Source organism: Nuphar pumila, chromosome 1 (assembly GCF_984573655.1).
Source record: "Nuphar pumila chromosome 1, dmNupPumi1.hap1.1, whole genome shotgun sequence".
Lineage (NCBI taxonomy): Eukaryota > Viridiplantae > Streptophyta > Magnoliopsida > Nymphaeales > Nymphaeaceae > Nuphar > Nuphar pumila.
Genome location: NC_143249.1, coordinates 15,441,253 through 15,458,789, shown reverse-complemented (window position 1 = coordinate 15,458,789; position 17,537 = coordinate 15,441,253). Strand labels below are relative to the sequence as shown.

The 17,537-nt window shown below is 35.8% G+C and overlaps 1 protein-coding gene across 2 annotated transcripts in view; it reads left to right on the top strand.

Moving 5' to 3' along the window:
- The window catches only part of LOC149848100 (chitin elicitor receptor kinase 1-like), an 88,350-nt gene that overhangs the window by 69,951 nt on the left and 862 nt on the right, over positions 1-17,537 (top strand). For both annotated transcript variants that reach the window (XM_090019079.1, XM_090019157.1), the window contains exons 5-8: positions 479-568; positions 11,443-11,536; positions 11,616-11,767; positions 11,838-11,929. In XM_090019079.1, the coding sequence (XP_089875205.1) occupies positions 479-568; positions 11,443-11,536; positions 11,616-11,767; positions 11,838-11,929 (428 nt within the window). The remainder of the gene's footprint in view (positions 1-478; positions 569-11,442; positions 11,537-11,615; positions 11,768-11,837; positions 11,930-17,537) is intronic.

Genomic DNA, 17,537 nt, shown 5'->3' with positions numbered 1-17,537 from the left:
CTTCATATCGAGCCTATACCGATTTTTCTTCCATACTTAGCCAAAATTTCAGAAATCTCTAATTTAACTATGTATGAAAATACACGATATTACAATATGTGCAAAAAGCTACATTGGAGGGTATTACACACAATGAAATATGGCATTTCCTCAACAGGATCAATGATTAACTTTCAACTTAAGAGAGGAGATGATCATTTGCTTGTGTATTAGATATTCAAGTACAAGGTAGTTAATGTGAACTATGAAGATTTCAGTAAATTCTGTTGAACTGGAGGATCTGTTGAAGTTTTGTGTTCTCCCTTTTCGTATTGTTTCATTGTCTGTAATGTATATCTTCTATATTTTGAATGCTGTCTAATGTTATAACAATTTTATTTTCATTCCTTAGCCTGAATATAAAAGGAATTTTTTGTTTGTGCACTTGCTGATTTTCCTGTTGGTTCCATGTTTTCTAATGTTGTTATCATATGATTAGAAAGCTGCAGTCAAGAAGATGGACATGGAAGCAACAAGAGAGTTTCTTGCTGAATTGAAGGTTTTGACTCGTGTTCATCACTTGAACCTGGTAATGCCATATTCTTGCAGCTAGTCCTACAATCATCTGTTGTTGGTGTTCATTTGTTCAGTCTTTCATTGATTTCAGGGATCATCACATTATCATCTAAGGGAATGTCAAATTATATGATCCAAAGTGGAAGTTTTTCCCTGTTTGTATCATGAGATCAATGGGACAAATATTTTCTTTACCATTCCAATTTCAATGTCTTCCTGAAAATTCAGTAATATGATGATAGTGTTGAGTTTGTGTGTGTGTTTTTGTGCACATCGAGTGTGATGATGGTGTTAAGTGAGTGTGTGCATGTTTTTTTTTAAAGGCGGGGGAAGGGGGGAGGAGGGGGGGTTGCACACACTCATGCGTGTGTGTGTGTGTGTGTGTGTGTGTGTGTGTGTGTGTGTGTGTGTGTTGGACTTGTAGTCTTAGAGGTCTTGTCACTTTATTTTTGAAGGATCCATCATTTTTAGTTTTTCAGTGTCGCATCTGAAGTTTTGCTTGCCACTCATTTCCCCAGCACATCAGTGACTCATTTTGGACGTGTGGCTCATTTTGGTTATTAAATGTCATCTTGGTATGGAGATTAAATGGGATAGCTGGATGGATAGGTCACATTATAGTGACCAAGGGGTCTTGGGTTCAAACCCGATGGGGTTATCCCCCATCTTGCCTATCAAGATAGAAAATGCCATCTTGGTGTTATAGCTTGGGAAAATTTTGAGCTTCTTTTTTGTTGGTTGTAGGTCCAATGCCTGGGTTTCCTCTTTCATGTTATGGGCTACTCTTTTGCTACACTTTATGTTGATCTTTTGTTGGAATTGCTGCATTTTGCTCAAGTACTATAATGCATCACATGTTCACTTGTTGAGGTGGTGTAACATGTTTATCTTTATTTGAACCGAGATGGTTTAAGTCTGCAACCAACAATTTGATAAATTTCTGTTGATAAACATTTGACATTCAAACTTAGTTTTGAACTTCAATACTGTTATTCTTGTTTTCATTCTTTTGCGAGTCTTTGTTGGAGTAAGGAGAAGAGAAAAACAAATGAAGAAGGATATGAAGGGTCATGGAAGAAGAAATATGCCAAGAATGAAAAGAACAATGAAGAGGATTTGAACCCGTGTAGACATATCGCCAACAAATTGACAGTCCATCCCCAATGACTGCTTGGGAATCGACCCAGGAAGAATCAATTCTCGGTTTATTGATAATCCACCATCAACTTTTCTTTCGTAGTACCCTACTACCCCCAGGGGAAGTCGAATCCCCGCTGCCTCCTTGAAAGAGAGATGTCCTGAACTGCTTGATGGTAGTGGCATGTGTAATGAGGTGGAAATCCAAATATTAAGTGTAGAGCAATTACAAGTCCAACAGCGGACAAAAACAAGAAAGGATACACAAGCACTTTAAGTGCACACACATAAATCCACAAAGGGATAATGCCAAAAGGCAAAAAGAAGAATATTATTGAGAGTATGAGTAAGAGAGCTATATACAAAATGAAGGGGGAACACCCCTATATATACACAATCAAGAGGTGGAGGAGCCATTGGGATCTCCCCACACATGGAGTCGTTGGCTCCCCAACGACTCCAAGGCTTAGAGTATCAGTTGGCCGACTTCTTCACCAAAGCTCTTCCTACCCCTCGTTTTTTCTTTCTTCTTAGCAAACATTTTGTTCTTTCCCCGCAAAGTTTGAAGGGGAATGTGAAATATATATATATATATATATATATATATATATATATATATATCTAATGCTCAAAAGGTAAAAAGAAAGAAAAGATAAAAGAGAAAAAGAAAATAATAAAGAAAAAGAATAAGTTGTTTCTAATAAACAACTTATTATACAAGTGAAAAAACCAAAATACCCCTATCGGGCAATACAAAGAAATTACAGTTTTTGTATATATATATATATATATATATATATATATATATATATATATATATATTTCACATTCCCCTTCAAACTTTACGGGGAAAGAACAAAATGTTTGCTAAGAAGAAAGAAAAAACGAGGAGTAGGAAGAGCTTTGGTGAAGAAGTCGGCCAACTGATACTCTAAGATAACATATGCTAATGTAACAATTTTCCTTAAATATTCATCACGAACATAATGACAATCCATCTTAATATGTTTGATGCGCTCATGAAAAGTATGATTGCTTGCAATATTGCACTTTTGTTGTTATATCACATCTTTGATGAAGTTGAGAAGATGATACCCATATCACTGAGAAGACTTTTAAGCCACACAATCTCTATTGTTGTAGTGGTCATGGCACGATATTCGGCTTCAATTGAGGATAAAAATATTTTTTGTTGTTTTTTGCACTTCCAAGAAATTAGCGAATCTCCTAAAAAAAATACAAAAACCAGTAGTTGAGATTCTACCATTTGGATTTTCTCCCCCATCAACATCAGTATAAGCAGTTAAATCAAGAGGATAAAAAAACACTTTTGAGATAGTGTTTTTAATATAGCGCACAATCCTCATTACTGCTGCCATGTGCACTATGGTAAGAGCATGCTGAAACTGGCTTGCCGCATGAACATGAGCAATATCAGGTCGGGTGATGGAGAGATAAGTAAGAGATCCAATTAATTGACAATATGGAGTAGGATCTTCAAGTAGAATACCATATTCGAGACTTAATTTAGCATTTATCACTTTGGGGATTTTCACCTTCTTTTCATCAGAGATAATCGGCTTAGCACAAATGTCAACAGCTAACTTCAATTGAGAGAGAATATATCTTCTAGGGGAGTAGGCTACTTCAATGCCTAAAAAATATCTCGAGAAACCCAAGTCAGACATGTTAAAAGTTTTCTTTAAGATTGTTTTAATTTCAATCACTCATTCTTTGTCATTTCCTGTGATGATCATATCATCAACATATAGAAGAAGAATCACAATAGTATCACTTGTTTTCTTGATAAAGAGAGCAGTGTCAGTATAACAAGAGATGAATCCCAAATTAATCAATATATTACTAAATTTGCCATACCAAGCTTTAGGAGCTTGTTTAAGACTATACAAGGCCTTTTTTAATTTTAATACTTTTCCATTTGAATTCACCCCTGAAGGAGGTTTCATATAAACTTCCTCACCAAGATCTCCATTCAAAAAGGCATTTTTAACATCTAATTGAAAATCATGCCATTTTTTAATAAACGCAATAACAATGAGAGCTCGAACACCTGTTATTCATGCAATTGGGGCAAAAGTTTCATCATAATTTATGCCATATTCTTGCGCATACCCTTTGGAAACTAGCCTTGCTTTATATCGTTCTAACGACCCATCACTTTTAGTTTTTACTTTAAACACCTATCTCCATCTTATAGGTTTACTGCCTAAGGGAGGATCAACTATTTTTCATGTGTTGACTTTCTCAAGAGCATCAAGTTCAAATTCCATAGCTTCATTTCAATGAGGATATTGTTTGACATCTTTATATTGAGATGGTTCATAGTAAGAGTGAAGAGTTATTAGACATGCTCTAAAGTTTTGAGAGAATGAGTCATGTGACACAAATCTACTTGGTGCATTAAAAATGCAATTTGAATTTTTAGGTTGGGACTCTTCTAAAGATATGTTTTGTGAGAATTTGTCAAGAGCACATGGATGATTACCTTCTCCCCGTCTAGTATACACATGTGTATTACTTGATATATGTTCATGCAAATTTTCATGTTGATTACTACCTTCATCATCAAGAGAATGTTCATTATTAGAATCATGGTTGAAAGATTAAAAGACCTCATTAGATTTATCATTTCATGGCAATAAATCAAATAGAAATGAATAATCAATGTTCTCTCTTGATTCTTTACTTTCAAACCCATTTTCATTTTCAAGAAAAGTAACATCCTTTGAAATATAAAGTTTGTTACTTATTGGATCAAAACACCGGTATCATTTTTTATTTTCTCCATAGTGTAAGAAAACACACTCAATGTCTTTTGGAGATAGCCTAACATCTACAACAAAAAAATTCTTAGTCTTTTAAAATCGGGAGTCATTTTAAAAAGCTTTTCAAATGGAGAAACATTGTTTAAAGAGATTGAAGGAGTTCTATTAATTAAGTTGAAGTTAGGATGGCTTCGACCCAATTTTTTTTGGAACATTCTTGGAAATTAAAAGAATCCTAGTGGTTTCAATTATATGTCTATGTTTTTTTCCTGCTAACTCATTTTGTTGCGGAGTTCTAGGATAAGACCTTTGATGACAAATTCTATTTTGTTTTAAGTAGTTTTGAAAATCATTAGTCATATATTCTCCTCCCGAATCTGATCTTAGAATAGAAAGATTGCTTTAAAATTAATTTTTAATCATTATATGAAACTCTTTAAAGAAAGAGAACACATCGGATTTATGATTTAGAAAATAAATCTGTGTATCTAATGAAAACAACAAAAATTACATAATATGAATAACCTCCTTTTGACATAATTGGTGAGGGACTCCATACATTCGAATGTACTAATTCAAAAGGTCGTTTAGACACAAAGGTTCTTTGGGGAAAAGGAATTGCTTTCATTTTTCCAAAAATGCAATCTTTACAAGCTGTCTTTTTCATTACATGTATTTCCCAAAAAAGAGAAAAAAAACATTTGAAAAGCTAGGTTGACCAAGTCTCTTATGCCAAACATCAATGCTTTTGACATTTACAAAATTACAAAATGACTTGGGTGAAAGAGACAAAAAAACCACAAAATAAATATCGCCCCTCCTATGGCCTTGCCCAATCAACTTCTCTGACTGGAGATCCTGCATGGTGCAATCTTTAGGTGAGAAAGAAACTTTGCAACCATGATCGAAAATTTGAGAAACAAAAAAAAAATTTGAATTTATTTTTAGAACCACCCTTACTTTTGGAACTAAAAAATTTTGAGAATATTTTGAATCAAGCGTTCAAATATTTTCTATTTTTAAAGAAGTTCCATCGGCCGTTGAAACATAAGATGAGGAAGGATTTGAATAAGCTTTAGAAAGTACATTCTTATAGGGTGTCTTATGAAAGGAGGCACCTAAGTCAAGAATCCACATACCTGGAGGAGATGAGGACGATGCAATGGCGGCACCCGAAGTTGAAGATGATTTAAGAAGTTGTTGAAGTGCCTCCGATATTTGATTATGTGTATCTTTAATATCTCTTCCACTTTTGCATGCTTCTTCTTTCTTAGGTGAGACTTCACCAACAGAAGCAACTTTACCTTTAAGCTTAGGACATACCGGTCTAATATGTCCCGGTTCTTTACAATAATGGCAAGTGACATCTTTCCTGTAACCACTATTATAGTTGGCTCCATAGTTGTTAGGTTTTGTAACATGACGTGGTTTATAGGTTTTAACATTGAAACCCGGCCTATTAACAACCAAAATATCATCATTCTTATGAGTCATACCAAGACGGATTTCTTCTTGGCATACTTTGACAAGAGCATCTTCAAGAAGCATAGCCTTGCTCCTATGAAGGAGGGATGCCCTCACTTGTTCAAATTGTGGTTTTAGACTATGAATCAATTGGAAAAAATGTTATTTTTCAATTTGTTTTTTTCTCATTTCAATATCTTCGGGAGCCACTCATTTTGGCTCAAGAAGAGCTAATTCGTCCCAAAGAGGAGACAAAGTACTAAAGTAATTACGGACACACGTCCCCTTGCTTAGTGGATCTAATTTTATCTTGACGAAAATATTGTCTAGTAAGATTCTTTTGGGTATACATACCCTTAAGGAAGAACCAAGCTTCATTCGCTCTTTTAAACTTAGCAATGTTGGCACATATTCTTATGTCAACATTGTTCATAAACCACACCAAAATCTTAGCATGATTACTTTCTCAATCTTCTACCTTTATTTGATTATCATGAATGGTTTTAAGACGATCATCCCCAACGAGAGCTTTTTCAACACCTTCGACTTTGGTGAGCTTCAAAAATGGTTCAAGAGAGGTTTCCATCACAAAGCCCCAAAGTTTCTTTTCTCTTAGATGATTTTCCATGGCCGATGCCCACATTAAGTAGTTTGACCCATTAAGCTTGAAGGAAAGCTCCACTCTTGATTAATGCTCCATGACGATAAGAATATGATTGAGACAAAGAAAGTGATAGTACCTTTGTCACGATCTTTATTCACCACACGAAAAATGATTCCAAGAACAGTAGAACCCAAATGGCTTTGATACCATGTAATGAAGTAAGCGAAAATCCAAATATTAAGTGTAGAACACTTACAAGTCCAACAATGGACAAAAACAAGGAAATATTAGAGTACGATATTTATTCATATTTGTGCATTTGGGTCTGGATCTGGATCCAACCCATATTTGTGTAACATGTCCAACATCTAGTATTGGACACTTATAAATACATGTAGTATATAAGGGTATTCATGTAAACCGTGTATTAGGGTTATTGTTTTATATTGAATAAAATCAGATCAAGCCTCCCTCATTATTCTTTAAGGGAAAAACATGATCAATTACCGCTCCATCTCTCTCCACTCTGCAGTTTCTTGTTTGTGAGAAAATTTTGGTAATTTCTGACATGGTATCAGAGCAGAGATGACCCTAGGGCTGAGAGTTTCTCCAGAAGGTTTGTCTCGAAAGACTTTCTCTCTTTTTTTTCTAAGTGTTCTTCTGATTCTTCTATTCCTTTTTCTTTTCTTGAGACTTTCTCCTCTCTTCTTCCATCTCTTTCTTAAAACTGCTTTGTTTTGCTTCCTCTTCTCTCCTCCATTTCTGTAATAGCAGATTTGTGTGTGAACAGATCCTAGTTTTTTTTTTAGAAAAAAAGGGAAATCAGATTTGTTAATCAGACGTCTGATACATTCAAATCTAATGCCTGATCAACATTTCTTTCTCATATGCGGTCTGATACATTTAAATCTAACGTTTGATTAATATTTCTTTCTCACATAACGTCTGATACATTCAGATCTAGCGTCTGATCAATATCTCTTTCTCACGTGACATCTGATTAGCATTCTTTTCATTTCCTTTAATCAGTGTCACCACCTTGATAAGTTCGTGTCCCATCTGTGTGTGCAGACCTGCAGATCTGTCCATACGTTTCTGTCATATTATTATCTGTTATGTGCAGTTTTTATACCAGACCTGCAGTCCACATCTTTTTTATGAAATCAGATCAGCTTTGTCTTGGACTTCCTTTTCCCTAAAAAAAAATCAATTTCAAAGGAAGACAAACTTTGTTTTAGCTGCATCGTGAACTGCAAAAATCTACATACAGCTTGCACACGTAGATATTGGTTTTCTGCCTAGTCATGGATTCCTCTTCTCAATATGTTCTCTCTCTGTTAAATTGTAATTCATAAGACAATGTATTTTCTATATATAAAAGAAGATACATATATATATATATATTTCATATATATATGTACATATATCCATCTACTTATATATATAAAATATATATTTCTTTCTTGTATTAGCTGTAGGGGTATTTTAGTCATTTCTACATTTTACACATATTCATGTTTTTGAATATGATTGCAGTTCCTTCTTTTTATTTTTTCTTATCTTTGTAATTTTTTCATTTTTTTTGTTCTTTTATGTAATATTTCTGTACAAAGTCAGTGGCAGATGTTGTACACAGTTTAAACAGATAGACGTTGGGCTGATTCTCAATGTCTCTAATAAAAGTTGTTGGGAATAGCCCAACAACTCTTTAAGTGTGCTTATAAATAAGGGCTATGCGAGCCCATTGTATGAAAGTGTTACAGTAAGGAGTTGTCTCCTTAAGCTTATAAATACTGTGCATTTATTGCACTTCTTTTGTGGTGTAAAGCTTATAAACACTGCATTTATTTTGTGTCTTGAGTATTTGAAGTATCAAGTTATTTGAAAACTTGATTGTTTGCAAGGATTCTTCACATGGTATCAGAGCAAGGTTGGAGAAAGCAAGATCGTGTGGATTCTCACTTTTTTTTTTGAGTATCTCGAAAAGCGTGTCTTTAATTTTTTGGTGATTGGAGTGGATCCTCTTGTTCATCCAATATTTTAGAAGACTCTTCTTTCAAGAAAGGTGTAAAAATCCTTTGTGGTACGTATTCTTTTTCATCATCTCTTCTCTCTAATGGGTGAAAAAGACTCATTTTTCTCTCGGCTTCAAACTCAATGGGTCCAGCTATCACGTTTGGGCCGGAAACATGGAGGCTCATATTAAAGGGAAAGGGCTTTGGGGCTATGTCCAAGGCTCGATTCCCGAACCGGAGCCAAAGATAACCTTGATGGAGAAAGGAAAAATAAAAATCCTTGAAGGCGAAGAAAGAGCCAAGGCTCTTGAAGACCACCAAAAAGCATGAAGAATGGGAGATGAGGAATTTTAAAATCTTCTCATGGATTTTCTCATCCGTAGAAACAAGAGTTAGCGCCAATATTATCAAGTTTAAGAAGGCTTCTCAAGCGTGGGAGTACCTTATGAAGATGTACACCTCTAGGGACTTGTCCCATAAATATTACCTCAAAAAGAGGGCACTAACTCTTCATCAAGGAGAGATGACTATAAGAGAGTATTTTGCCGAACTCTCTTCTATTTGGGATGAGCTTGCTATGCTCGAACCTAAGTGGAGTGGAGAAGCCATAAAGCTTCGTTATAAACAATTGGAAGAAAATAAATTTTTTAATTTTTGAATGGGCTTAGGCCTGAATTTGAACAAATCCGATCTTCTCTTTTATCCGCCTTCACTTCTCCCTCTCTTGAAGATGTAATTACTAAACTAAGTGCAGAAGAGACTTGTATGGGTATAAGCAAGAACAACCCAGGTGTTCTAGCTACACCTTCCAATAATGAAGAAAATGAAGGAGTTAATGTCGTCTCAAGACTGGGGAGCAACTTAAGGACCTACAAGCCTCCTCACTTCAAGAATCAAAACTCAAGTGGTCAAGGAGGGAAAAAGGATTATAGCAAGCTTTTATGCCATTTTTGTAAGGAACCAGGGCATATCAAGCCTATTTGCCTAAAGTGGAAAAAGTTACTTGCCATGACTACTACATTCCAACCTCAAAAGGAAGAGTGCTCGTCATCTTGAAATAGAGCTCTCTCATTGCAACAAATCGTGGATGCTCTTCAATCTCTTCTAAAAGGGGCTATTTTCGGAGCTGTCATGTCAACCTCTTCTCCTCCCGGTAAGACCTCTTGGCTTTTAGATTCAGGTGTTTCTTTTCACATGACCCCAAGTTTTAGTTCTTTTTTCGAATACTCAAAAAATCTCTCTCCATCTTTTGTTTCAACAGCAAATGGAACATCTCTTGAAGTAAAAGGAATAAATTTTTTTGAAAAACAAGGGTTTTTTATTCCAAAAATTAGATTTATACCCAAATTAAACTTAAATTTGCTTTCCGTTTCTCAACTCTCAGATCATGGGTGTGATATAAAGTTTTCATCTAACAAATGTTGGATACAGGATCAGGTGGCCGATTTGTTCTAACAGAAGATCAGGTGGCCGATTTGTTTATTAAGGGGCTCACAAAGTGCAGATTCTGGTCCTTGAAGAGCAAGTTGTCCATGGTACAAAACCATGCACAACTTGACGGGGGCTATTAGAGTACGATATTTATTCATATTTGTGCATTTGGGTCTGGATCTGGATCCAATCCATATTTGTGTAACATGTCCAACATGTAGTATTGGACACACTTGTAAATACATGTAGCATATAAGGGTATTCTTGTAAACCGTGTATTAAGGTTATTGTTTTATATTGAATAAAATCAGATCATGCCTCCTTCATTATTCTTTAAGGAAAAAACGTGATCAGTTATAGCTTCATCTCTCTCCTCTTTGCAGTTTCTTGTTTGTGAGCAGATTTTGGTAATTTCTGTCAGGATACAGAAGCACTTTAAGTGCACACACATAAATCCACAAAGGGATAATGCCAAAAGGCAAAAAGATGAATATTATTGAGAGTATGAGTAAGAGAACTATATACAAAATGAAGGGGGAATACCCCTATATATACATAATCAAGAGGAGGAGGAGCCATTGGGAGCTCCCAACGGTCATATTTATGACCGTTGGGGCCCCAACGACTCCAAGGTGGGGGCCCCAATGCTCAAAAGGTAAAAAGAAAGAAAAGATAAAAAAGAAAAAGAATAAGTTGTTTCTAATAAACAACTTATTATACAAGTGAAATGACCAAAATACCCCTACCGGGCAATACAAAGAAATTACAGTTATATATATATATATTTATATTTATATTTAACAGCATGCCCACCTGATCGCCATCATACTATATTCATAGTATGGGTATTTTGGAATTGTCAATGTAATGCTAAGAGAATTGTGAACAACCCTTCATGTTTCCGCGATTCTGTATACATATATACATATAATATCAGTGTAAGAGAATTGCTTTATTGTTCATTCAGGAACCAATTGTTACGATCCAGTTTGCTGATCTGGTATAATGTAAAAAGATTTCAATATTAAAGAGGGATGTAAGGAAGCTCTTGGAGCTCTAAATTCAATCGTCTCCTCTGTATTCAGTGATTAGCTGATTACACATTCCATTCATTAGGTTATTGACAATGGTTATGATATATATAGGCTGAGAAATATCAACTCTGTACTTGTGACAAGAATCACATGAATGATGTATGTACAATACAAGAAGAAACATTGATATTAGCATGCATACATGAATTTGTGAACCTGTATCCTTAAGAACATCAACTTTTTCTTCTTTCTTTTTCCACTTCCTGTGAGAGGGACTGAACTTTTTACTTTCCAACTCCCTCTTCATTAATCTGAAATTTTATAGCTCCATGTACTGATCGGTTATCTGATCAACCTTGATATATTTAATCTTTTCTAAATTCTTTAATGCTTTTTCTTTTGACAAACTAATGTAGGTGCGGCTGATAGGGTATTGTACTGATCGATCCTTGTTCCTAGTTTATGAGTATATCGATAATGGCAATTTAAGTGAACATCTACATGATGTAGGTAAGAACTGTATTGAAAACTGTTGCTTCTGAAATTATTGCAAATTCGGGTGGTTAATATTATATTTTGATGCTTTCAGGAAGAGCACCATTGTCATGGTCTGCAAGACTTCAGATTGCTCTTGATTCAGCTAGGGGGCTGGAATATATCCATGAGCACACAGTTCCTGTGTACATTCATAGGGATATTAAGTCAGCCAACATTTTGATAGACAAGAATTTCCGTGCAAAGGTTTTGGCAATCTCTTATATTAATTGTGCCCTCTTCTTTTAGCAGTAGAATAACTTTTCTTTCATTGCAGGTTGCAGACTTTGGATTAGTAAAACTTACTGAAGTTGGTGGTGCATCATTACCGTCACGTCTTGTTGGTACCTTTGGCTACATGCCCCCTGAGTAAGATGAATTAAGTAGACAATCACTATGTTTTTTGTAGTTTTTCATATGCTGCTTATGTAGTATAGTGGGTGGCTTGCCTGTGAAATATCTGGGTGTTTCATTGCATAAGGTATCTCATAGATAGGGAGAGGTGGATCAGGGGAAGGTGCTTTTTTGTAATATTGTGTGTTTTTCCATGGTTTTTAAATTTGAAAACTATGAAATTTTGACCAAGTATTTTAATGAATATGATAAAAATCATGGAAAATATCATTAACAATAGATGAGGACAATTGGGCCGGGGTGTGGCCTAGAGCCCATTGACAAGACCTAGTTGAGCCAATTATTATTTGAGAATTTTTTCGTTTTTAACCTTTAAATTCGATTGAAATTCAAGCGAAATTCAGGTTAAATTCAGGTGAAATTTAGAGGAAAAAATCAGGTAAGTATACTGTTAGATGCGTCTCGTAATTCTGAGAACGTTGGTACTTTATTTTTCTGAATTCGGGTTACTCTTGGCCCGAAAATTGCGTTTTTCAAAAATAACCTGTCTCTATTTTTACCTTTTTCTCGATTGGATCAGACTGGATCTGATCCGTTTGGATCTGTCTCTATTTTTACCTTTTTCTCGATTGGATCAGACTGGATCTGATCCGTTTGATCCAAGTTGATATGGATTTGGACTCAGTTCAGAACCTATATTAATTAGGATCTAGTCCAGATTGGATCCATATGGATTTTTTATATGAATTTGGATCTTGGATCCGAATCTAGATTCAAAATCCAAATATGGCCAATTTAAAACTTTAAAATCAATGTAAAAGTTAAATTGAGTAGAACTCCCCTATGGGAGGATTTCCAGAGGGGGGCGACACCCTCTAGAATATTCTTGGAATAAATTATTTATTAATTAAATATTAAATAATTAATAAAATAAAATAATTAAATAGATTCCAAATTTATTTAATAGATAAGGTGGAGTTCTATATGAAGTAAAACTCTACCTAAATGAGTTCTCTAGAGGGGACGTCAACCTCTAGATAAACCTTTAATAAAAATAAATAAAATATAAAATAAGAGGATAATAAGAGAGTGTTTAGAAAGGTAACTCTACTCTCTATGAGAAGGAGAGTCCTCTAGAGGGGACGTCACCCTCTAGAGAAGTCCTCTAGATAAGAAGTTAGTTAAAGGAAAAAAAAATAGGGGATAATAAGATAAGAGATAACACTATAAAAAGGGGTTGGATTCTCCCTCTCTCTAGAATCGTGATTCTAGAGAGAGAGGAAGCCCAACTCGTGGGAGAGAGAGAAAAGAAGAAAGAAAGAAGAAGAAGAAGAAGAAAGAAAGAAAGAAGAAGAAGAAGAAGAAAGAAAGAAAGAAGAAGAAGAAGAAGAAGAAGAAGAAGAAGAAGAAGAAGAAGAAAGAAAGAAAGAAAGAAAGAAAGAAAGAAAGAAAGAAAGAAGAAGAAGAAGAAGAAGAAGAAGAAGAAGAAAGAAAGGAGGAGAAGGAGAAGGAGAAGGAGAAGGAGAAGGAGAAGGAGAAGCAGAAGGAGAAGAAGGAGAAGGAGGAGAAGAAGAAGGAGGAGGAGGAGCAGGAGAAGGAGCAGAAGGAGAAGAAGCAGAAGGAGCAAGAGCAAGAGGAAGAGGAGGAGAAGAAGGATAAGGAGAAGAAGAAGAAGGAGAAGAAGGAGGAGAAGAAGCAGAAGAAGGAGCAAAAGGAGCAGAAGGAGAAGCAGAAGAAGGAGAAGAAGAAGGAGGAGGAGAAGGAGAAGAAGAAGGAGAAGCAGCAGCAGAAGGAGCATGAGCATGAGCATGAGCATGAGCAGGAGGAGGAGGGGAAGGAGAAGCAGAAGCAAAAGCAGAAGGAGAAGGAGAAGCAACAAGAAAAGAAGAAGAAGAAGAAGAAGAAGAAGAAGAAGAAGAAGAAGAAGGAAGAAGGAAGAAGGAAGAAGGAAGAAGAAAGAAGAAAGAAGAAGAAGAACGTTCAACATTTGTGTGCTCATGCATGTGTCGACTTGCATATATTGACAAAATCAAACCAGATCTGTCGTATGCATAAAGTGCATAAATCTGGTCAGATTTGTTGTTCATGTGAGCACGCAGATCAGGTCAGATTTGTCAATTTATCTTATGGACATATTTGGACAGATCTGCTGTTCGCTTGAACACGCAGATCTAGACCGAGTGGATACTCAAGCAGATATGTCGAGTACACGTTCTTTTAATGTTTGATTCAAATATGTCCTGTTACAGGCATATACAACGTGTATGCAGTCTGGACCAAATCTGCTGTAACACATGTGTCTGCAGTCCGGACAGATCTACCGTATCTCTTAGTATGCAGATCTGATCTAGATATGCTATGACATGTGTATGCAGTTTGGACAGATCTGTCGTGTCTCATTTGAGTGCAGATCCAGATCTACTGTTATATATTTTTGTATACTAGATCAGATTTTCCATGTGCATAGAGCTCGCAATCTGGTCTGATTTTACCAAAGTACATGTTCCTTCCGTTATGATTTAAAAACCTGTTTTGTTACATGCCTTTATAGTTGATTATGTTTGGCATTGATTCATGCTTAATTGTTTATACTCATGCATCTGAATGCATTATTTCTACTATATGCTAATCGAACTACATGTCCATGCAATTGTGAATATATTCATGTTTTGGCTTTATCGATTATGCAACCAACTTGTTTGTATAGGATACACACATAAATTCTGGAGGTTTGGCCAACCCATGTACATTATTATGTTCATGTATATGGATCAACCAAAATGCTAGAAATGCGATTTTTTTGCAATATGTATATGGGTCAGCCTCAATGGTTGGACTTGCAAAAACAAATTTTTCTGCATTGTTACTTAAGTGCATGAGTTTAGTCATGTACGTATCCATTTGAGGTGATACGTAAAACTGGTCCTGATTTGATCATGTTTGCATAAATGTGCATATCATACGCATGAAATTCTTGAAGTTATTTTGATGTTTGCATAAATATGATCCTGTGCATGGTTGGGTGTTTATGCATGAAATAGATCATGAAAATGTGTGTTGTAAACATCGCTTTTGCAATTGGTTTTATGTGCATTCATATTGTAGGATTGAATATGCATTGTAGACATGTTTTGAAACAAGGTGTGTTGCATGTTCACTAAAATTTTGCAAAAGATGCATAAATCACTTTGAGATGCTTTTGTGGTAAGATGTGAACCACTGTGGGTCGTGTGGGACAGGAGCATGTATTGCTCCAATATTGTTGATTTTATTTATACATTGCAAAATTTATTTCTGAAAATTATTGGTTTTCCAAAATTAATTGTACTTTTCAAATGCGATCGAAATTGGTTTTGCATGTGGATTTGCAAAATGGTTCATGTGTAACGAACTTGAAATTTGTTTAAAATGGTAAAAGAAATCGAACAATTTAATTAATCTCTTTTTTGATGTATCTTTCACAATGTGAGAATCTTGGATAGTGGTCATGGGAGACCGTAAGGATACTAAAACTTCGTGTGCGATTGTGTCGCTAAACCTGATGCGGTGGTTCACCTTTCAGCCACGATTTTAGAGAGATTTCAAGTTTTCCTGGGGGTGGTGTTGTTGACTCAGTTGTAGTTATTGGTATACCAAGAAGGTGACGCCAATGGTTGAAGATTTTCATTGATGTCCCAACTTTATGTGAGGATTCCTAATATCGATCGAGGAATAATTATGAAACTCAGTAATAAAATACAAATTGTATGTTAAGCTATAACTGAGAACCTAACTTGGACTTCGGGAACTTGTGCCCGTTTTAAGTATCTGCGGATTTAAGAAAAAGTAAAAACTAAAATTGTGTGCATTTAATAGGGACATGCATACAAAAACAACTCTAATAAATAACTTAATAAGTTATTCTTGCATGTGCATTCAATCATGCATATTTATTGTTCTGCATTAGTTCATACGTTTATGCTTATTCTGTTTCGCATGATATTTGTTGTTGCATGATACTTGTTTAATTGCTTGAATGGTAAGTTAATTATAGAAATTGTTGTGATATTCTTATGAAATTATGCATAAATTTGGTTTATGATATTTCCTTACATTTTGAATTTTTAGAAGAATTCGTATAAAGGACTTTGGTTCTTACCCATTTTTCAAAGACCGGGTACATAGTGATGGGATGACTTGCTATATAGAGACTGCGAGCTTGCATGACATGTTTTGGGTTCTTAACAGAATGACTCTTTATGAGAGAATTTTATTATTTCAGCTTATATGGCATTTATTCAATTTATTAATAAAGTGATTATTTCTTCGTTGATTCTGTTTGTGGTTTGATATATTAAATCTGTGAGACCCCGGATCCTTGGGTTTTATTTTCACAATTGTTCTAAAAAAATTTTACTATTTTTACGAGGATAAGTTGGGGTTGTTACATTTTTGGTTCTCACTACTAGCGAGCTCTCTTATTTGTCTTGAATAGGGATGGCAGTGGGGCGGGGCGGGGGACAAGGTCTCCACCCCCGCCCCGCCTCAAGATTTTATTCTCCACCCCCGCCTCCATCCCCGGCGGGGAATGGATTTTATCCTCCATCCCCGCCTTCATCCCCGTTTCATGTCCTCCATCCCCAGTTCAAACGAGGATGAGGCGGGGCTGGGCGAAGATATTGCGGGGAAAAGTGGTCGGGGCGGGGATGAGGCGGGGATCATGGCGGGGACGGGGCGGGGCGGCGAAAAGTGCACGTCCATCCCCGCCTCCACCCTCGGACGGGGATGGATTTTAACCTTCGTCCCCGCCTCCATCCTCGTTTCATACCCTTCATCCCCGGTCCAAACGGGGCGAGGCGGGGCCCCGCTTTCCCCCTGTCCACTGCCATCCCTAGTCTTGAAGTGGCATTATATCAGCCTAAGGATTGTTGATACTTCTCCCATTACCCAATATCATGTTAATTTTCTACTTGATCCTCCAAAAACAATACATTCTTGTGGATGGGTGGCTTTCCTTTCTAGTATGATATGGTAGATTTTGGTGTATTAATTGTCACCACTGGGGGTATCTTGACATTTTTTATAGAAAGGCATATTAAATGACATAAAGATGTATGATCTGCTCTTTATAAAATTGCTGAAATGCCCATGTGACACTTGGTGCATCAAAATTACCATGCCATTTTTAGCAATAAGCCTCAAAATTAAGCTTGCTAATATTGCCCTTGGGCAAAAAACAATCTAGTTCATTGCAAGTTGCAAAACCAATCATCTAGCTCTTGCAAAGCTTGTTTTCAGTGCCATTATGATGAGATGCTAGGATTTGTCTTGGTCAATAAGGGTGACAATCTATCAATTACTAATAAGAGTGGGAAAATGTTCACTCCCCGATAAAGAAGATTTAAAAGTTTTCGTTAGTTTATGCATTTTCTAATCATGCTTATTTACCAAAAGCGATATCATATGCTGAAATTGTGCATTTTTCAGTGGATATGTGCATTTCAGTACATCTGATGTTATTTGCAATGTCAACTTTTATGAATCCTTTTATGCATAATAACAACCATTTCTTGTACGAATCAATAATCCCGCTGGCTAGGTTTCATTGACCACATCAGATTGACACAATCTCCATATGCCATCT